General features: G+C 41.9%; 2 protein-coding genes and 1 long non-coding RNA gene across 3 annotated transcripts in view; 1 reads left to right on the forward strand and 2 right to left on the reverse strand.

The window, feature by feature from the left end:
* Window positions 1–888: 888 nt before the first annotated feature.
* LOC148159836 (uncharacterized) lies at window positions 889–11,865 on the reverse strand. The gene is made up of 2 exons (XR_015762933.1): window positions 8,804–11,865; window positions 889–8,753 (listed from the first exon to the last, which is right to left on the reverse strand). It is a non-coding gene; the product is annotated as an uncharacterized LOC148159836 (long non-coding RNA).
* A 1,768-nt stretch (window positions 11,866–13,633) lies between these two features.
* LOC148159837 (uncharacterized) lies at window positions 13,634–18,145 on the reverse strand. The gene has a single exon (XM_088005923.1). It carries the CDS (start codon window positions 14,885–14,887, stop codon window positions 13,739–13,741), a length of 1,149 nt encoding a protein of 382 aa, XP_087862049.1. The 5' UTR covers window positions 14,888–18,145; the 3' UTR covers window positions 13,634–13,738.
* A 25-nt stretch (window positions 18,146–18,170) lies between these two features.
* Window positions 18,171–21,900, forward strand: part of pdzrn3b (PDZ domain containing RING finger 3b) — a 233,886-nt gene continuing 230,156 nt past the window's right edge. The window contains exon 1 of the mRNA XM_088005922.1: window positions 18,171–19,005. Within this exon, the coding sequence (XP_087862048.1) occupies window positions 18,292–19,005 (714 nt within the window). The 5' untranslated portion in view covers window positions 18,171–18,291. The remainder of the gene's footprint in view (window positions 19,006–21,900) is intronic.

Below are 21,900 nucleotides of genomic sequence, written 5' to 3' on the forward strand. Positions count from 1 at the left end.
GGTAGTACACATTGTATCAGAAAGATTTCCTAATCTCTTCCCACTCTCTGTTATGTTGATGCATGTGAAATTTCCTAGAGCTATGTTTTTAGAAAAGAGAGGTTTCTTTTCATCAGCTACAGTAAGAGTAAATATTGAATCATAAATCCTGCAGGTGCTATTAGGATTATTTTTACTCATCACTTCCAATAAGCATTGCTCTCTAATGTTTGCTGGGGTTACACATAGTAAAGGTCTTAGTTCCATACATACTTTACAATCTTGCTTGACTAATTTAGCAGCCTGCTCTACCATTAATGACCAGTTATTATTTAATCCAGGATGAAAATATAAAATAAAAAATAAAAACAATATTTTTATTCGCCATTTCAGTAATGTGTAAGTTCGTTCGGCTTATTGTTGCACAGCACCCCCCCCCCTTCTCTCTCTCTACTTCCTCTTCTGAGAGGAGGGAGATGTTGCTCCCAGCTCTCCGTCTAACGGGTGAATTGAGTTTCCTAAATCTGCCGAGATTTACCCTACCCAGAACTGAAGTAAACTCTGTTTAAGCTGGGTGCGAGAAAGACTAGCCTGGTTTCTAACGACCTCCATCCAGATGTCCCACCCTTTTTCACTCTGTGAATTAGCCAGATAAAGCAGCCCAGAATCAGCTAGTTTCACAGAGCACACCTGTTAACGGTCGCTCTTTCTCTTATTACAACTTGCACTTGTTATTGAACCAGGTTGGTTTTAGTGACTCGGGCGAGTCCCAAGGGTGTTGTTTTAGTTTTGGCTAAAAGCAACCTATAAAACATTTTCCACCTTCTCCTCCCAGAATCAAACTTCATAGCTATTTTACAACCATCAAAGAACTTTAAGGTGACTCATTAACTGAATGTCCACAACATCTTTTAGATTTTCTTAATGCTAATTATTTTATTAGTAAGGCAGTTTTGCAAGGGTCAGTACAGCTTAAATCAGTAGCAGAAATAATCAAATAAGTAAAATCAATAATCTAGCCTATCTTTCCCTAATGCTGACACTGTGAACTAAAAAAGAAAAACTTTGAGAGAGACGGACGGAGTTTGGCATTTTGAACCCCAGAACTGGCCTGATGATGAAAAAGGTGTTGCAGCAGCAGGAGGCTCCCAGTACAGGAAGAGTACTGAGTCAGAGCGGCAGATCCCGGGCCTCAGGGTGACTTCCTCATGCTCGTAGCGGCCCTCTCCTTCTTGTCTTGCAGCTCTGTAGCTCCTTTCTCTTCGTCTCACGATCTTTCTGGTCTCTCGAGATGTAGAAGGGCTGGTCTCACGGAAGGAACACACCAGTTCTTCCTCTTTGCCTTTGTTCTTTGTCTTTGTCTTTATCTTCATCTTTGCCTTGGTCTTTGTCTTTGGCTTTGTCTTTGGGGTCTCGAACCCAGCTGAGAAAAGTGCAATTTGAAGCCACATGTTGCGGGGCTAACGGGTTGGTCCCCATGTGCAGAACAGTCTTCGGTTCTGTGGCCCCGGCTCTTCTTCAGCTGCAGAGTTCTTTGTCCATCTCGATCTTGGCTCGAAGCTGCCTGAAGGATCCAACCAAAGACTCCTCTTTTGCCTTCACCTTATAAAGGGTTTATCCACCCTTTTGGTGCATTTGCATTGGCTAACTTTGTTGCTGTGCCTGTTTCATTGGCTGACTGCTTGGACCGATAATCTCATATTCATCACCATCTTTGGACATGACCTGATGTCTGTTCTAATGTCCCAAGTTGCTCAACAGTCCTCTTGTGTCTAACCTTCTCTTAGGAAAGTTGAAGTTTAGCAATAAGGCGTTGGACACCTCCGCTCTCCCATCAGTTCCTCTTTCCACCTGACCCTTCACCTACCATCTACCTCTAACACAACATCAGTGACCTTTAGTTACAGTTACACATTTTACACCATTTCCAGTTCAATGTCAAAATCACATTTATAACCTTTTAGTTTCTCTGATTTAGCATTCACTTATAATATTATAATAACCATTACTTATTAGTTACTCTTATTATAATCATGATGTGAGTTATTACAGACATTTCTGAAAAGAAACCAATAATAATTCATTATTCTAATCATTTGACACCATGTTACAGTTACTTCTTTCACCTGTAAGTATTTCAATAAGTATAAGAGTAAGTGTAAATATTCTTATAATCAAACCAACATCAACCACCGGTTAAACCAATATTAATTATCGGCTTAATCATAAGTTATCATTATTAATTTAAGTATTTTACTCTGGGTTTTATTCAATTTCTCAAAACGTCTAGATTTTATTCTTTAAACCTTTAGTGCCCAAAATGAGCAGTCTGAACTATTTTAATCACTGCAGGCTGGAAACTTCCTCTTTTTCCAGGAAACCTGCTTTTCCTGTTTCATAACTCTCCTTCTGTCTGACTATGATTTTTTATGATTAAATAGAAAAAAGTAGAATTAAAGCAGGACACAATAACAACACACACAACCAGATTAATTTTATTACCATCTGACTCTACTGTTGGGTCTTGATGTCACCTGTATAATCAGTTTTAAAGATAACTTTATTTATTGTTATTATTAAACTAAAATCTCCAGCATGGGGAAGTGGGATGAGCTCGACTTTTCTCGACACCCCCTCCTCGAGGTCGGACCTTTCACATGCTGGGAACCCAACACCCTCCTTCAGGTCTGCGTCGTCATCCCCTGGAAAGAGAAGATGGTCCTCTGGGATGTGAAGATGCAGATCCTCAGTCGTCACAAAGGACTCAGCAGCTTGTGATGTGAAGATGCAGATCCTCAGTCGTCACCAAGGCCACAGCAGCTTGTGATGTGAAGATGCAGAGTCTCAAAACTCCACTGCTCTTTGACACCCCCTCCTCGGAGTTTTGATGCCTCCCAGGAAGTGACGAATGTCGAAGAGAACCCAGGTCGCTCTGATCCTCAGCTGGATGAACTGTCGGTTCTTCAGGATGTGGAATATCCTTAGGGACAGGTTGATGAGCTGACGGGCTGAGGCAGAAACCTCACAAAAAAAAAAAATCTGGAAGTTCAGCAGAACAAAGCAAAAAGCATGAGCAGCATGACGCTTTATCCACAATCGTAATCCTTTTCCGTCGCTGGAGGTCGTTAAGGGGTACTGGAGTTGTCGAGGCATCAGAAGTTGTTCAGGTCCTGGGAGGAAACTGTTGACCCTTCCCCTTCCAGGTGTTCAATGCTTTGTTGCAGGATGATCTTTGTGGTTCTCTATGATGCCACTCCTTCCTCACGACTTCAGTCCCTTTTCCATTTTAATCCATCCGTTTGTGACAGGAGTTCTTCTTTAGCATAATCCAATTTCTTCAGGGCCCTCCCAGTCAAAGCCTTGAAGTTGTTCTTTGAATGGCAATCATCCTGTAATAGTGGAAAATCTAACACAGGATGGCATGTTGCTTGATTCTTGCAATGTTCTGGTTCGCTTTAGCTATGAACTGGCTTGAGCACTGACCTTGTGGACCCCTTTCCTCATTAATAGTACTGTTTTGCAGTGCAGTACTTGCTTCACACAATCCATTCCATTGAATTTCAGCTTGATCACCATTGTTGCAGGGTGATCTTGAGCTTTAATCCAAACTTTCTGCCCTGTTTTCAATGACACTGCAAACCGCAACTTCCCCTTTCCCTCTCTGGGCCAAAAGGAGAAGCGCCTCCGCCCTCCTGCTTTCCGTGACGTGAACGGAGTTTCTCTGCAGGGGAAGACCTACTCTTCTACAGCTGTCACTGTTACATCATGTCCATCAGCACCAAGAGGTACTCCTGACCTCTCTTTTCTGTTATCCATGGGGTCTGCTACATCCATGCAGACTGAAGCCCTGGGTAATGTGCTCTTTGATGAACAACCCTTCCATCCGCTGCCCTCGGCGACCTGCGTTGTATTTTCCACACACTTCACAGTCCCTCAGCACGCGTTGGACTTGTTTCAGTGGGATCCAAAGTTCATGCTCTTCCAGCTCCTTACGGGTGGATCGCACGCCTGCATGTCCTAGGGCCCCATGCACGCTCCGCACGACCTCGTCCCCGTACTCTTCTGGGACCTCCCTTCCTCTGGGAGAACTGTCCCACTTCTCGATTCCAACAAAGACAACCTTCCTTTGATTCACTCGAGTCCATGTCTCAAATCCCTCTCCATACAGAATCACTCTCACTGGGGCTGACTGGAACAGGGATTTAGACAGGGATCAATCTTCATCTTCTCTCCTGCTTTTCTTTGTGTTCGAGTTGCCTTTCCCCCAAAGCCTCTCTTTAGCCTTCAAGCAGGGATGGGTTTAGGCTATTGGCTACTGGCTCCTCGTCCGGATATTCGAATCTATCCTCAGCAGAAGCTCTCCCTCACCTGCATGCCATACAGTTACTGCGAGGGTTGTGACTGACAGCCGGATCAGTCACCACTAACTCTATTCCTTAAGAGCTAGCCTCCAAGTGAGCTATTCAGATACTCGCCTCTCTGTTTTTACTGACTTGGTTAACGTAGGTCCTTCCTACTCAATTGAAATGGGCCCACCTCTTCTCAAGGGGCGGTGCCCCACCTCTTCTCAAGGGGCGGTGCCCCACCTCTTCTCAAGGGGCGTGGCCCCACGTTGGGCGCCACCTTGTTGTTGCACAGCACCCCCCCCCCCCCTTCTCTCTCTCTACTTCCTCTTCTGAGAGGAGGGAGATGTTGCTCCCAGCTCTCCGTCTAACGGGTGAATTGAGTTTCCTAAATCTGCCAGGATTTACCCTAACCAGAACTGAAGTAAACTCTGTTTAAGCTGGGTGCGAGAAAGACTAGCCTGGTTTCTAACGACCTCCATCCAGATGTCCCACCCTTTTTCACTCTGTGAATTAGCCAGATAAAGCAGCCCAGAATCAGCTAGTTTCACAGAGCACACCTGTTAACGGTCGCTCTTTCTCTTATTACAACTTGCACTTGTTATTGAACCAGGTTGGTTTTAGTGACTCGGGCGAGTCCCAAGGGTGTTGTTTTAGTTTTGGCTAAAAGCAACCTATAAAACATTTTCCACCTTCTCCTCCCAGAATCAAACTTCATAGCTATTTTACAACCATCAAAGAACTTTAAGGTGACTCATTAACTGAATGTCCACAACATCTTTTAGATTTTCTTAATGCTAATTATTTTATTAGTAAGGCAGTTTTGCAAGGGTCAGTACAGCTTAAATCAGTAGCAGAAATAATCAAATAAGTAAAATCAATAATCTAGCCTATCTTTCCCTAATGCTGACACTGTGAACTAAAAAAGAAAAACTTTGAGAGAGACGGACGGAGTTTGGCATTTTGAACCCCAGAACTGGCCTGATGATGAAAAAGGTGTTGCAGCAGCAGGAGGCTCCCAGTACAGGAAGAGTACTGAGTCAGAGCGGCAGATCCCGGGCCTCAGGGTGACTTCCTCATGCTCGTAGCGGCCCTCTCCTTCTTGTCTTGCAGCTCTGTAGCTCCTTTCTCTTCGTCTCACGATCTTTCTGGTCTCTCGAGATGTAGAAGGGCTGGTCTCACGGAAGGAACACACCAGTTCTTCCTCTTTGCCTTTGTTCTTTGTCTTTGTCTTTATCTTCATCTTTGCCTTGGTCTTTGTCTTTGGCTTTGTCTTTGGGGTCTCGAACCCAGCTGAGAAAAGTGCAATTTGAAGCCACATGTTGCGGGGCTAACGGGTTGGTCCCCATGTGCAGAACAGTCTTCGGTTCTGTGGCCCCGGCTCTTCTTCAGCTGCAGAGTTCTTTGTCCATCTCGATCTTGGCTCGAAGCTGCCTGAAGGATCCAACCAAAGACTCCTCTTTTGCCTTCACCTTATAAAGGGTTTATCCACCCTTTTGGTGCATTTGCATTGGCTAACTTTGTTGCTGTGCCTGTTTCATTGGCTGACTGCTTGGACCGATAATCTCATATTCATCACCATCTTTGGACATGACCTGATGTCTGTTCTAATGTCCCAAGTTGCTCAACAGTCCTCTTGTGTCTAACCTTCTCTTAGGAAAGTTGAAGTTTAGCAATAAGGCGTTGGACACCTCCGCTCTCCCATCAGTTCCTCTTTCCACCTGACCCTTCACCTACCATCTACCTCTAACACAACATCAGTGACCTTTAGTTACAGTTACACATTTTACACCATTTCCAGTTCAATGTCAAAATCACATTTATAACCTTTTAGTTTCTCTGATTTAGCATTCACTTATAATATTATAATAACCATTACTTATTAGTTACTCTTATTATAATCATGATGTGAGTTATTACAGACATTTCTGAAAAGAAACCAATAATAATTCATTATTCTAATCATTTGACACCATGTTACAGTTACTTCTTTCACCTGTAAGTATTTCAATAAGTATAAGAGTAAGTGTAAATATTCTTATAATCAAACCAACATCAACCACCGGTTAAACCAATATTAATTATCGGCTTAATCATAAGTTATCATTATTAATTTAAGTATTTTACTCTGGGTTTTATTCAATTTCTCAAAACGTCTAGATTTTATTCTTTAAACCTTTAGTGCCCAAAATGAGCAGTCTGAACTATTTTAATCACTGCAGGCTGGAAACTTCCTCTTTTTCCAGGAAACCTGCTTTTCCTGTTTCATAACTCTCCTTCTGTCTGACTATGATTTTTTATGATTAAATAGAAAAAAGTAGAATTAAAGCAGGACACAATAACAACACACACAACCAGATTAATTTTATTACCATCTGACTCTACTGTTGGGTCTTGATGTCACCTGTATAATCAGTTTTAAAGATAACTTTATTTATTGTTATTATTAAACTAAAATCTCCAGCATGGGGAAGTGGGATGAGCTCGACTTTTCTCGACACCCCCTCCTCGAGGTCGGACCTTTCACATGCTGGGAACCCAACACCCTCCTTCAGGTCTGCGTCGTCATCCCCTGGAAAGAGAAGATGGTCCTCTGGGATGTGAAGATGCAGATCCTCAGTCGTCACAAAGGACTCAGCAGCTTGTGATGTGAAGATGCAGATCCTCAGTCGTCACCAAGGCCACAGCAGCTTGTGATGTGAAGATGCAGAGTCTCAAAACTCCACTGCTCTTTGACACCCCCTCCTCGGAGTTTTGATGCCTCCCAGGAAGTGACGAATGTCGAAGAGAACCCAGGTCGCTCTGATCCTCAGCTGGATGAACTGTCGGTTCTTCAGGATGTGGAATATCCTTAGGGACAGGTTGATGAGCTGACGGGCTGAGGCAGAAACCTCACAAAAAAAAAAAATCTGGAAGTTCAGCAGAACAAAGCAAAAAGCATGAGCAGCATGACGCTTTATCCACAATCGTAATCCTTTTCCGTCGCTGGAGGTCGTTAAGGGGTACTGGAGTTGTCGAGGCATCAGAAGTTGTTCAGGTCCTGGGAGGAAACTGTTGACCCTTCCCCTTCCAGGTGTTCAATGCTTTGTTGCAGGATGATCTTTGTGGTTCTCTATGATGCCACTCCTTCCTCACGACTTCAGTCCCTTTTCCATTTTAATCCATCCGTTTGTGACAGGAGTTCTTCTTTAGCATAATCCAATTTCTTCAGGGCCCTCCCAGTCAAAGCCTTGAAGTTGTTCTTTGAATGGCAATCATCCTGTAATAGTGGAAAATCTAACACAGGATGGCATGTTGCTTGATTCTTGCAATGTTCTGGTTCGCTTTAGCTATGAACTGGCTTGAGCACTGACCTTGTGGACCCCTTTCCTCATTAATAGTACTGTTTTGCAGTGCAGTACTTGCTTCACACAATCCATTCCATTGAATTTCAGCTTGATCACCATTGTTGCAGGGTGATCTTGAGCTTTAATCCAAACTTTCTGCCCTGTTTTCAATGACACTGCAAACCGCAACTTCCCCTTTCCCTCTCTGGGCCAAAAGGAGAAGCGCCTCCGCCCTCCTGCTTTCCGTGACGTGAACGGAGTTTCTCTGCAGGGGAAGACCTACTCTTCTACAGCTGTCACTGTTACATCATGTCCATCAGCACCAAGAGGTACTCCTGACCTCTCTTTTCTGTTATCCATGGGGTCTGCTACATCCATGCAGACTGAAGCCCTGGGTAATGTGCTCTTTGATGAACAACCCTTCCATCCGCTGCCCTCGGCGACCTGCGTTGTATTTTCCACACACTTCACAGTCCCTCAGCACGCGTTGGACTTGTTTCAGTGGGATCCAAAGTTCATGCTCTTCCAGCTCCTTACGGGTGGATCGCACGCCTGCATGTCCTAGGGCCCCATGCACGCTCCGCACGACCTCGTCCCCGTACTCTTCTGGGACCTCCCTTCCTCTGGGAGAACTGTCCCACTTCTCGATTCCAACAAAGACAACCTTCCTTTGATTCACTCGAGTCCATGTCTCAAATCCCTCTCCATACAGAATCACTCTCACTGGGGCTGACTGGAACAGGGATTTAGACAGGGATCAATCTTCATCTTCTCTCCTGCTTTTCTTTGTGTTCGAGTTGCCTTTCCCCCAAAGCCTCTCTTTAGCCTTCAAGCAGGGATGGGTTTAGGCTATTGGCTACTGGCTCCTCGTCCGGATATTCGAATCTATCCTCAGCAGAAGCTCTCCCTCACCTGCATGCCATACAGTTACTGCGAGGGTTGTGACTGACAGCCGGATCAGTCACCACTAACTCTATTCCTTAAGAGCTAGCCTCCAAGTGAGCTATTCAGATACTCGCCTCTCTGTTTTTACTGACTTGGTTAACGTAGGTCCTTCCTACTCAATTGAAATGGGCCCACCTCTTCTCAAGGGGCGGTGCCCCACCTCTTCTCAAGGGGCGGTGCCCCACCTCTTCTCAAGGGGCGTGGCCCCACGTTGGGCGCCACCTTGTTGTTGCACAGCACCCCCCCCCCCCCTTCTCTCTCTCTACTTCCTCTTCTGAGAGGAGGGAGATGTTGCTCCCAGCTCTCCGTCTAACGGGTGAATTGAGTTTCCTAAATCTGCCAGGATTTACCCTAACCAGAACTGAAGTAAACTCTGTTTAAGCTGGGTGCGAGAAAGACTAGCCTGGTTTCTAATGACCTCCATCCAGATGTCCCACCCTTTTTCACTCTGTGAATTAGCCAGATAAAGCAGCCCAGAATCAGCTAGTTTCACAGAGCACACCTGTTAACGGTCGCTCTTTCTCTTATTACAACTTGCACTTGTTATTGAACCAGGTTGGTTTTAGTGACTCGGGCGAGTCCCAAGGGTGTTGTTTTAGTTTTGGCTAAAAGCAACCTATAAAACATTTTCCACCTTCTCCTCCCAGAATCAAACTTCATAGCTATTTTACAACCATCAAAGAACTTTAAGGTGACTCATTAACTGAATGTCCACAACATCTTTTAGATTTTCTTAATGCTAATTATTTTATTAGTAAGGCAGTTTTGCAAGGGTCAGTACAGCTTAAATCAGTAGCAGAAATAATCAAATAAGTAAAATCAATAATCTAGCCTATCTTTCCCTAATGCTGACACTGTGAACTAAAAAAGAAAAACTTTGAGAGAGACGGATGGTGTTTGGCATTTTGAACCCCAGAACTGGCCTGATGATGAAAAAGGTGTTGCAGCAGCAGGAGGCTCCCAGTACAGGAAGAGTACTGAGTCAGAGCGGCAGATCCCGGGCCTCAGGGTGACTTCCTCATGCTCGTAGCGGCCCTCTCCTTCTTGTCTTGCAGCTCTGTAGCTCCTTTCTCTTCGTCTCACGATCTTTCTGGTCTCTCGAGATGTAGAAGGGCTGGTCTCACGGAAGGAACACACCAGTTCTTCCTCTTTGCCTTTGTTCTTTGTCTTTGTCTTTATCTTCATCTTTGCCTTGGTCTTTGTCTTTGGCTTTGTCTTTGGGGTCTCGAACCCAGCTGAGAAAAGTGCAATTTGAAGCCACATGTTGCGGGGCTAACGGGTTGGTCCCCATGTGCAGAACAGTCTTCGGTTCTGTGGCCCCGGCTCTTCTTCAGCTGCAGAGTTCTTTGTCCATCTCGATCTTGGCTCGAAGCTGCCTGAAGGATCCAACCAAAGACTCCTCTTTTGCCTTCACCTTATAAAGGGTTTATCCACCCTTTTGGTGCATTTGCATTGGCTAACTTTGTTGCTGTGCCTGTTTCATTGGCTGACTGCTTGGACCGATAATCTCATATTCATCACCATCTTTGGACATGACCTGATGTCTGTTCTAATGTCCCAAGTTGCTCAACAGTCCTCTTGTGTCTAACCTTCTCTTAGGAAAGTTGAAGTTTAGCAATAAGGCGTTGGACACCTCCGCTCTCCCATCAGTTCCTCTTTCCACCTGACCCTTCACCTACCATCTACCTCTAACACAACATCAGTGACCTTTAGTTACAGTTACACATTTTACACCATTTCCAGTTCAATGTCAAAATCACATTTATAACCTTTTAGTTTCTCTGATTTAGCATTCACTTATAATATTATAATAACCATTACTTATTAGTTACTCTTATTATAATCATGATGTGAGTTATTACAGACATTTCTGAAAAGAAACCAATAATAATTCATTATTCTAATCATTTGACACCATGTTACAGTTACTTCTTTCACCTGTAAGTATTTCAATAAGTATAAGAGTAAGTGTAAATATTCTTATAATCAAACCAACATCAACCACCGGTTAAACCAATATTAATTATCGGCTTAATCATAAGTTATCATTATTAATTTAAGTATTTTACTCTGGGTTTTATTCAATTTCTCAAAACGTCTAGATTTTATTCTTTAAACCTTTAGTGCCCAAAATGAGCAGTCTGAACTATTTTAATCACTGCAGGCTGGAAACTTCCTCTTTTTCCAGGAAACCTGCTTTTCCTGTTTCATAACTCTCCTTCTGTCTGACTATGATTTTTTATGATTAAATAGAAAAAAGTAGAATTAAAGCAGGACACAATAACAACACACACAACCAGATTAATTTTATTACCATCTGACTCTACTGTTGGGTCTTGATGTCACCTGTATAATCAGTTTTAAAGATAACTTTATTTATTGTTATTATTAAACTAAAATCTCCAGCATGGGGAAGTGGGATGAGCTCGACTTTTCTCGACAGGCTCCTAAAGATGCTCCAGGGTTGTGGACAATCTTCACCAGTTTTGAGACGGTCAAACTATTCGGTTTGGCCCCCTTTGTACGCTGGCCTTTGCCCTGTAGGTCAGTGAGCCTCCAGAACTTACCTTTTTTTTTTATTATTATTATGCAAAAGTATGAACAGTTGCAAACGCATACTGACTGTCAGTATAAATCGTTACTGTTTTATCTTTCATAAGTTTGCAAGCTGTGGTAAGTGTGATTAATTCTGCAGCTTGGGCTGAGTAATGTGAAGGGAGCTTTTCAGCTTTTAGCATTGTCTTATCAATTACCACTGCATACCCAGTTTGAGTTTTCCCTAGTTCATCTTTTTTCGAGGAACCATCTACAAAAAGTGTTTCACCTCTGTCTAATGGTAGATCTTTTAAATCGCTTCTACTTCTAGCTGTTTGTTTTGCTAAAAAGGTGATAAAAAGGTCATATTTATCTGCAGTAATAGTGCTGATACCGCGTGTGGTACTTTTAGCGTTAATGGATGGAATAGTACAATAGAAGCACTAACTTCAACAGCCATGGAAGCAGCAATAACAGCCCTCACACAGTGAGGCAATGCACACGCCACACTATCTAGTTTAGAGGAGTAATATGCGACCGGTCTCATTTTATCACCATGTTGTTGTACCAGTACCGAGGTCATGAAATGACCTTTGCAGTCCACCATCTGAACAAAAGGTTTTTGATAATTTGGTAAAGCTAGGGCAGAGGTTGACAAATGCCTTCTCCTCTACGTCTGACCATTTCAATGGAGAGGACATTTTGAGATCTTCACTGTACATTAATTTGTTTAAAGGTGCCACAATTTCCGCATAATTAGGCACCCAGCTTCGACAGTAATTGGTCAAACCTAAAAATGACATCTACTCAAAGGTTAGATTACACAAGATTTACCCCTCTGTCTCTCCAATGTGTGACAGGTGTAACATGTCTGAAGGCACACTGTCTCATGCTTTTTGGTCTTGTCCTTCACTAACTGGTCTTTGGTCAAAAATATTTGATTGGTACTCCAAGGCATATAAGACTCTCTTACAACCTGAACCAGGACTCATAATCTTTGGATGCCCTCTGGTGCCGGGGTCTATACCTGCTGCTACGCGGCAGCCATTGAATCTGGGACTGATGATTGCCAAGAGACTAATCTTAAGAAACTGGAGGTCCTCTGTTCCTCCTTCCTTCCACCTGTGGGTGACGGACATGATGTCCATGATACAAATGGAGAGACTTCGGAAAGGCTCTAAAGACACTTTTTCATGTTACTGGAATCCCTTCTTGGAACACTTTGCGAAGACCAGACTAAGCTGATCAAACCCTTCTATGGTCTGTCCCCTCTGCCGCCCCCCTATGTATGTGTACCCTTATATGTGACTGTGTATGTGCTGTGTGGGTATATATGTCAACTGCAATGTTTTATGCTTTGACCTGTGCATCTGGGCTTTGTTTTGTTCTGTCTGTTTAACTGTATGTTCTAAACTTTGAAAACTTAAAATAAAATTTATAAAAAACTACAAAAAAAAAACTAAAAATGACATTTGTTTTTTGTTTTTTTGTTTGTGGTTTTGGCGCTCGGAGAATCGCTGTTTTTCTATCCTCCATGATGGTATGCCCCTCTGCACCCAAATTATGACCCAGATATTTTACTTTTGTCTTGCATAGCTGTAGTTTATTTTTATTGACCTTATGACCCTCTTCAGATAAATGTATCAGAAGCGCCAAAGTGTCTTGCAGACAGGTTTCCCTGTCCGGAGTCGCTAATAAAACATCATCAACATATAATAAAATTTGGCTCCCTCCTGGAGGTTGAAATGTCGACATGCTCGCACTCATAACTTGTGCAAAAATTGTAGGCTTTCACAATAGCCTTGGGGCAATCTGGTATATGTGTACCTTTTTCCTTCAAAAGTAAAGGCAAACCAATATTGACTTTCTTTTTCTATTGGTAAGAATTTATATTATATTATTATCACCGCATTTCCCTTTTTCCCCCTTTTTACACATGGCATTGCCCATGTGTCACAATTAATAATTACTGAATTTGTTAAGTTCAGCAACGTAAAACATTTCTATTTTATTTCTGTTTGGCTAAAAAAAATGACCATATTTAATTTAAATCAAATCTGAAATCCGCTAATTCAAAATTTGTCCTTTTTAATTTAATGACCATCATTCAAATCCAGATTAAAATCTTGTAGACTGAAGTCTAGAAAGTATTGCTTTTTACTCATAATCATTTCATAGTTTCACCTAACCTTGCAACCTTACAATGTAAGTTTTTTTAGATTTTATATTAGTCAATAATTTCATCCGTTACTCAATTCTTTATAGAATTAATTTTCATTCATAAAAGCATCAATAAAAATTACACAAAAACCAAACCAATTTCAATCAATTTTGAGATTCTTTATAGGATTAAACTCTAAATTAAATTCGAGTTAAATTCAATTATCAATTATTTTCAATATTTAGAGGTGTTTAATTTATTTCCACAGTAGTATTTCTTAAAATTAATTATTTGTCACTTGTGAGGTTTAAACCTAATTTTGGTAACGTTAAAATATATATATATTTTTATTTATGTATTTATTTTTTGCACCGGTATCGCACAGAAATTCAATTTCTTTTATGATTCTACTTAACGTATCCCAAGCTGCACATATGCCCACCATTTCATCAATTTGGTGTGGTGGTTTGTCTTTTTGGGGTGTGATAAACTCTGATCATGCTGAGGATTATTCCTGTTTGAGGTCTCCTCACTCCACCACCCCTCCTGTTGTCCCGTGCAGCAATCTTTGAAGGGCAGTTTCTTGCCCAGTGGCCAGTACCGCCACAAATCCAGCAGCCATTTGGACTGCGTGGATTTTGTGGGGTATTATTTTTGGTTCGTCGCCTATTGCGACCTCCTCTGTCTCTGCTTTTTCTGCGGCCTTTCATCGGGCCGTTGGAAAAGGCAGAGGTTCCTAAACCTCCAAATTCATCCAGCTGAAAAACATCCGATCCTTGGTTAGGTTTTTCAAGGATTTTTTCAGCATGAATTGCCCACGTGGTTAATTGTGAGACGGGGACAGTTTCAATTTCAACCAGGTGTTTTCTTATCCATCCCCCAATTTCAGGGTGGAAGCCTGTCAGCAAAGCATTTTTCAGTTGCTGCTGATATGCACTGGTGTCATCTTCATTAAAAGTTATCCCACTATGCATTTTAAAGTCTTTTTGAAAACGCAAACGGAAATCATCTACTTTTTCTCCAGCTATTTGTTTTATCCCTGCCAAGTGGCGGTAATTTGCTTTTTTGCGAAAATTTCTTTTGACTCTTTGACATAATGGATCCCATTGTGCTTTGAATGCTTCACTCAGTTCTGGATTAGCTCCCACAGGGTATTTTATTGGGCCTAATCTACCATTTTGATCAATTATTTTCCCCGTATAATTCCCTCTTACTTTTGCCCAGTCTTTCCCTAGTGAGAGCATTGCAGCTTCCCCTGCTTCTATCCCATTTAATCTATAGGAATGAATTAAGCCAGTCATGTCTTCTACCCATATATCGGGATCCTCTGCTGCAGGTGTTATTCCTTCCACAGCATTCCTGGCTTCTTCTAAGGTCCAGGGTCTGAAAACATATAAGTCTTGTGCCCCTTCATCTAGTGAGGGGTACAGTCGTGCTGCTGGGACCGCAGCGGCTGAGACTGGGGCAGACAGAGCTGCTGCAGCGGCGGGGGAAGGGTTGGCTGCAGGAGCTTGTGCTCCCTGCATCCCTGCACTGTTACAGCATTCCGTGTTCTTTCTTTCCTTCTTACAAATAAGTTCTCGGATTCTTTTAACCATAATTTAGCACAACTCAACTCTTCCTCCTTTTTCGCCTTTTTTCTTCCTCTTTTTCCCATTACGCTGTTCTCCAAAGTTTTCACTACAATTTGCCATTGTTCAAATTTTAATTTCCCCTCTACTCCATATTTCTTCTTCCATTTTGTCATGTATACAGTGCTACCAGGAAATCTGGACAGCATGTACTTCTCATCCCCTTCGGGACCCTCAGCGAGTGAGGAATTACAAAAATTCGTGTTTCCCATTATTTAAAGTACTTGCAATTTTAATTTGAAAAATTGTTTATTTACCTTTGGTTTGCTATTTTAGCTTCAAAAATTTATTCATTTAAATTTGGTCCAGGTTCGTTGACTCCTAGGGAGTCCTATGAACTGGAGTTTGTTTCAGTAGGCCAGCAATTAAAAATACCTTGTTGTGGTATTCTCCGCTTCAACTCTTTCGAGTGGGAGAATCTTGCCTTTGCATCCACAAGAGGTTTGCTGCTTACAACCCTACTGTTTTATATGAGGTAAAATACTGAGTGGTATTTAAACCTCCAATCACTCTCACTTTCACACTTTTTGTCACGGAAATTAAGCGCCTGTCATCGCCGGACTCCGCAGTCCGTTAACACGGGTATTAGCCAGGCCCCGTAGCCTAACAGGACAAGGCCTCCAGCCTTGCAGCACCAGGCTCCTTCCTGCCTGTTTCGCGAAAATTTTGCGCTAGGACTTTCGCTGTCCTACGCGGATTTTGTGCATTAATTAGTTACCTGTTAGAGTCTAGAATTTACAGGGTTTTATATACGCGCAATGACCCCCAGTCACTCGCCACTTTTAACCAAGAATCACTCACCCCTGTTGCCTTTCCTTGGAGTCTCGTCAACCTTCAGATCCCAGCAGGCAGAGTGTCAGCCCTTGAACAGGTTCTGAAAAGCTTCCACTAGGAAGCTTGCCGTGCACGGTCTCTACTGGCATCTGCCTTACCTGCTGGAATCCTTCCGGTATGTTGAGATCCGGCTCGAAGGACCAAAATATGTCAGAGTTAACACCTATTAAACACAGCAAATAACACAGGAAAGACGAGAGAAAGTTAGATTCTTAATACTCGCGAGGAGAACAGGCAGAGAGGTGCTTTCAGTTACAAATCTCCTACTGCTCTGAAGCACATTTGCCTGCCCCTCTCTTTTTATTGTCTTTAGGATCCCTAATCACAGAGAGCGGTGTAACTCTAAAGGGAGGGGGAAAACACTTCATCACACAGTCACAGCGCCAAGATTATCACGAACTAACACAATCTATCTCGCACTAGCTTATCTAGTTCCTGACCCAGGATCAGACAGGACAAGTTGTGAATCTTCTCGGCGATGGTTTTATAACTATCTAAGAGGTCAAAGCAGGGCGTTCTGTGAAGAGCTGTTGTCACTGCTCTTCTTCAGAGAGGCCTCCTCTGAGGAAGGAAGCAGAGTGGTTAACAATATAGAAACATTTCTAAAAACATATGACTAAACTAAATAAGTAAGACACTAAGAACATAATAAAATAGTTGATAATAATACAATTTACCTAACACTATTTCTCAGAGCAATGGTGGTAAAAAGGTTGTTTTAGGGACCATGTTGTTTCAGAAAAACCATGAGTTTCTTACAGATACAAGAGGCCCAATTTTTATTTTGTTTCCCTTTGGAATCAATAAAGTATTTTTGAATTTGAATTAAATTCATGGTGTTAAATCAAGAAGTAAATTTCCTTTTAAATCATTATTTATAAAAATAGACATTTTAGAGTAACTGAAGATAACAGTTTTTTTTTAATTGTGCTATAAAATGGCACGTATGAAGTCATACCTGTAATTAACCAGGTATGGCTAATTACAGCCCTCTGGAGCAGGGGTCCTCAAACTACATTTGGTCGGGCCCTCTGAACAATACCAGAGAGCATTCAGATATATTTTTCATTTATTGTATTTTCCGGTTTATATGTGGATTTTTCTTCAACCACCAGGGTGCTCTTTAGCAGGAAGTGTGTTCTGTAAACTGTGGGTGTTTTGTTTTGCATGGCTGCCATCTGTTGGACTTTTAGGGAACTGCTTGACTTTTATGTTATTTAATCAGTACGGTTGTATGCTAGCGGTAGAGCAGATTAACACACGTGTCTGTTATGAACGCCGTATCCAGATTGCATTCTTCGAAGCAATGCCTGTTAGTAGCAGCTTATACTTCAAAACGAGCCTTTATGTTAACATATGAGAAATTAATATGTTTTAGTTACATTCCCTCAATGGAATATACTAGTTAGTCCCAGTGACCGTTTCACTCATGGTTTTTGCCCATGTGCTTTCTGGGTAAAAATCAATCGAGAAACGCATCCGCCCGCCCCCGTCAAAAATTTCCGCCCCCCCAACAGAGAAGGGAAAAGTTATGTGGCCCTCACAGGAAAAAGTTTGGGGACCACTGCTCTGGAGCAAGCTAGCTTCAAAGGATAAATTGTCATGGTAGCATGTTTTGTCACTTTTGTGAGACTGAATCAAAGGCTTACAAACCAGGAGATCCGGAAAATTTCGGCTTGATCCACTATCCTGTTTTCTATGTACTTTTTTATAGTGCTTAAAATTATTATTTATTTTATTATTATTTTGCCTTTGATAATTACTTGGGTATTTATGATGCAAAAAGTGAAACCCAAGCGTATAATTTTTTTTCCAAAAATAAACAATATATATGTATTTAAATTTAAAACCTTGTATCTAAAGGGTTAACAGGTGCCTATGCTTTCATAAGCAGTGATACATTAGGAGAGATCATTATTCCCCCCTCCCGCTCAATGTGCGTTTTTACTTGGGTTATTACGGTACAAAGTTTCTACACATTCTCGCCCTGATCAGTGTTGCCTTTGAGGTCTGTATGCACTTTGTTAATCGCTGAAGTCTTGTGTAGCAGAGCCTGACTTTAATGCTTTTTTATACTGTCATGAATCACGTAAAATTCTTTCAGACTCCAATGAAACTGACTTAAAACAACTTTTTGTTGCTAATCTCTTCTAAACGTGCGAAGTTTTGGGTTAAAAATAAAATATTTTTTGTATTAAGCTTTTTTTTATCAGTCTTCAAAGAAGCAACACGTGTGTTTCTGTTTAATAAAGTAACAGCAGCACTGTTTTTCTTTCTTTTCTTTTTTTTCTATTTTTACACAAAACGTTTCCCAACTTCCTTCTTATTTCCGAGGCGCACATAAACGCAACAAAAAGTCCCACTCAATTAGCAGTTTTGGTCCGTGAACGAGCAGAGTTGGTAAGTTTCTCCACCGATGACTAACTGAACGCCCCGCTGCTCCTCCGACACAAGACCTGCCGAGGGCTGGGGGGAGCCCGTGAGTTTGACTTCTGGATTTCGGGGGATTTGGGGTGGGTGGGGGGACAAACGTCGAAATGGGATTCGAGCTGGACCGCTTCAAGGGGACCGTAGACCCGGACTTCAAATGCAACTTGTGCAACAAAGTCCTGGAGGACCCACTAACGACTCCGTGCGGCCACGTCTTCTGCTCCGGCTGCGTGCTGCCCTGGGTCGTCCAGCAGAGCAGCTGCCCCGTCAAGTGCCAGCGCATCTCCGCCAAGGAGCTCAACCACGTCCTGCCGCTGAAGAACCTCATCCTGAAGCTGGAGATCAAATGCGACAATCACGCCAGGGGCTGCGACGCTGTGGTGACGCTGCAGCATCTGGCCGAGCACGCCGAGACGTGCGACTTCTCTCCGGCCAAGTGCGGCAACAGAGGCTGCGAGGAGGTGGTGAGCGCTCGGGACCTGGACGCGCACATGCGGGAGGCGTGCGAGCATCGGGCGGCGGGAATCTGCGAGGGCGGCTGCGAGCTAACGCTCACGCACCGGGAGCAGAAGTCGAGCGGCCACTGCTGCGTGAGAGCCCTAAAGGCGCAGAACGGCGCGCTGCAGTGCAGGCTGCTGGTCCTGGACAGGGAGCTGAAGAAGCAGGCGATCAGGGCCAACCAGAGGGAGAAGGCGCTGCTGGCCCAGCTGTCGGCTGTGCACGGCGAGCTGCAGATGACGGCGCTCAAGTACCAGAAGAAATTAACCGAGTACAGCGAGAGGATCGACTCGCTCACCAAGACCGTAGCTTTCTCCTGCAAGGTAAAAGTTTCTCCCCTGAGAGTTGTACCTCTTAAATGCTTAAATTCCAACCACATTCCATCTTTTATTATTATTGTTATTATTATTAAACTCATAAAGTTTTGAGGAAACACTCTCCCTCAAAACTCTGACATTTAGCAGGCAAAAACTTATGACCCGCACGAAGGTTTCATTACCACCCTTAGCAGTCTGTAAAATCTATTTCTGAACATATTGTCACTTTAAAACAAACAAACAAACAAAAACCTTTAGTAGTTATTATTGGACCTCCCTGCCTTTGAGTTGATCTCCATCTCTGCTGAGAATGGAAGATGGTTTGGAAAAGTCCAGTTTTCAGAAGTTTGTTCCTTGTCTGTCTGTCAGTTGTGCCTGTGTCCCAGCTGGAGTGCCAGTGTGGGGTTGAGTGGGGGAAGGGTCAAATATTTACTGCTGGGTTCCACTACTTAGACAGTGTTACATTGCAACCACAAGTTTCATCATATTATTGTTTTTATGAGGGATCCATTAAAATAAGAAAAATGTGATGTGCATTTGAATTTGAGACTTTTGAGTTTGTTGGGGGTTTTCCCCCTCCCCCACCACTTTCTTCAAATTTGTATCAAACGTTTGTGCACCAATTTTTTTTTTTTTTGGTGCTGCTGTCAGTTTGAAGATATTGATAAATATTTCCAGAGGTCATCAAAGGTCGACCAGCCACCCCACATTTACAAAATCAAATAAATTTGGTGTCAATCAAAAGTGCTACAAAAAATTTTAGCTGCATAAATTTCGGACCACACTTAATTTTTATAAATTTTGTTTGATGTTTGTTGTAATTTTTTTTATTTTATTTTATTTTGCATTTTTTCCCTAGTTGACCTCTAAAAACTTTTTTTATGAAAATCTTAAAACTTTTAACAGCAAAAACGAAAATTTTGCGTAAGCATGTCATTTAACTTGAAGGCCAACATCACTGAGGTCTGAAATGAGTTCTTTAGTGGGACATAACTCTAGCTCATTGGAACTGTGATGGAAAATCTTTGCCAACATCTATTTTTGTAATATTGTCAAAAATTCTTTCTTGGATTTATGCCTGGACTTTCTAACTCTACTGCTGCTATCTTGCTAATAGGGCTGTTGTAAACAAAGTTTAGCATTTAAGTAATTTATGAATTTATGTTGTCTATTGATCGAGTACCAATTTGTAAGGTTTGGTGGTAGCTACTTAAGCTACTACCAAATTTAAGTAGCTAAGGCTGCATATTCTCTGTATGAAAGAAATACAAAAAAAAAACCCCAATTCAGTTCCATTTTTAAAAAATAATCATTTTGCTTAAAATGCGATACAATTCAAACGTCACTTTTAGACTGAAGTTTTAAGTATGAGAAAACTTTCTAATAGGTATTTCTAATCTATTTTTTTCACATTATTACTCTTCCTGATCAACAAGTACATGTAATATTAGCCAAAATGTATTTCTTTGTCATGAGATGCCAGATTCTGTAGTAACACAGATAAAAGTTCCAACAACAACAAAAATGTCCCCTGTTAGCAGTCACAAACGTAGCTTAAAGTGATCCCACACTTTTAACAGTTTTCGTCTCTTTCTTCGTCAGAGCTTCTTTCTGCCTCCATCCACAGCTGCTAATAGCATTTGGCATTTGTCAGCATCTCAAAGACTGAATGGGGTCATCAGGAAAGCTGGCTCTGTAATGGGTCTGCAATTGGAGACCCTGGAAAATGTGGTGGAGAGGAGAACGTTGAAGAAGCTGTTGTCTATTATGGCCAACAAGCTGCACCCTCTCCATCACACAGTTGACAGACAGAGGAGCACTTTCTCACACAGACTGCTTCAGCTCCGTTGTCGCAGGGACAGATACAGGAAATCTTTCCTGCCACAGGCTATCACTTTATATAACAAACGTTAAGTTACCTTCGTACATATCTGCCCATTAATCGATATTGTACAGATTGTTTACAAAGCACTATTGTACAGACTGTACAGATTATTAATTTTCACTGTTCATACTGTACAGAATCTTACATTTTATATTTTATGCATTTATCTTTTTATTTTATTTTTTTTTATATTGTAATTTGATCTGTGTGTATGTGTATGCTGCAACTGCACAGTAATTTCCCGGTTGGGATGAATAAAGTACTTCTAATTCTAATTCTAATACAAATAATTGTCTGGCCGGAACACAGTGCGCTAAATAGAAAAACATAATACAACAGAGCCTTGCGGCAGACAATATGCACTGAAGAACTTTAAAAGTTGAGGTCCTTTAATCTTTTGATGAATTATTACTGCCCTAGTTGCTTTGCTAGTTGTAATTTTTAAACTGTGTGAGCAGCCCCACCTTCACTTTGTACACCAGGAACTTTGATGTTCTTCTGAGATCAGAAATATTTCCAGACAGTCAAATTTGTCTGATGACAGAGAAAAGTCTGATGACAGAAGTCTTTCAGCCAGCTGATGAACAGTTCCCAGCACAGTGGGGTGGGGGGAGTTTGATGTCATGTACTTAAACCATTGAAAATGCCAGAAAGTAGCCCAGAATATCTTCAGATGTTATTTCTCGAACCTTTAAGGGTTATTTACACAGTAACTGATGATTATCTTAACAGGAAACAACCGTTGGAGGCAGTGCACCACCAATAATCTTCCCTGTGAAACATGTTTAGAGAATGGAACATGTTTAGAGAATGGAACATGTTTAGAGAATGGAACATTTCAGAATTTCTACACAGAGTAATTATCTTGCATATTGAAGGTGGTGTAAAAATAAATAAGATAACATGAATATTTTGAAGATTGTAGTTTTCAAAATGGTGAAATTCTGTTTTGGTTTTGACACCTCCAGATCTTTGACTAAACTTTTTTTATGCTAACTAAAGATGCCAAAAGAGTT

Source organism: Poecilia mexicana, unplaced genomic scaffold, assembly GCF_051168715.1.
Source record: "Poecilia mexicana isolate PSO_F unplaced genomic scaffold, ASM5116871v1 scaffold_5, whole genome shotgun sequence".
NCBI classification, from domain to species: Eukaryota; Metazoa; Chordata; class Actinopteri; order Cyprinodontiformes; family Poeciliidae; genus Poecilia; species Poecilia mexicana.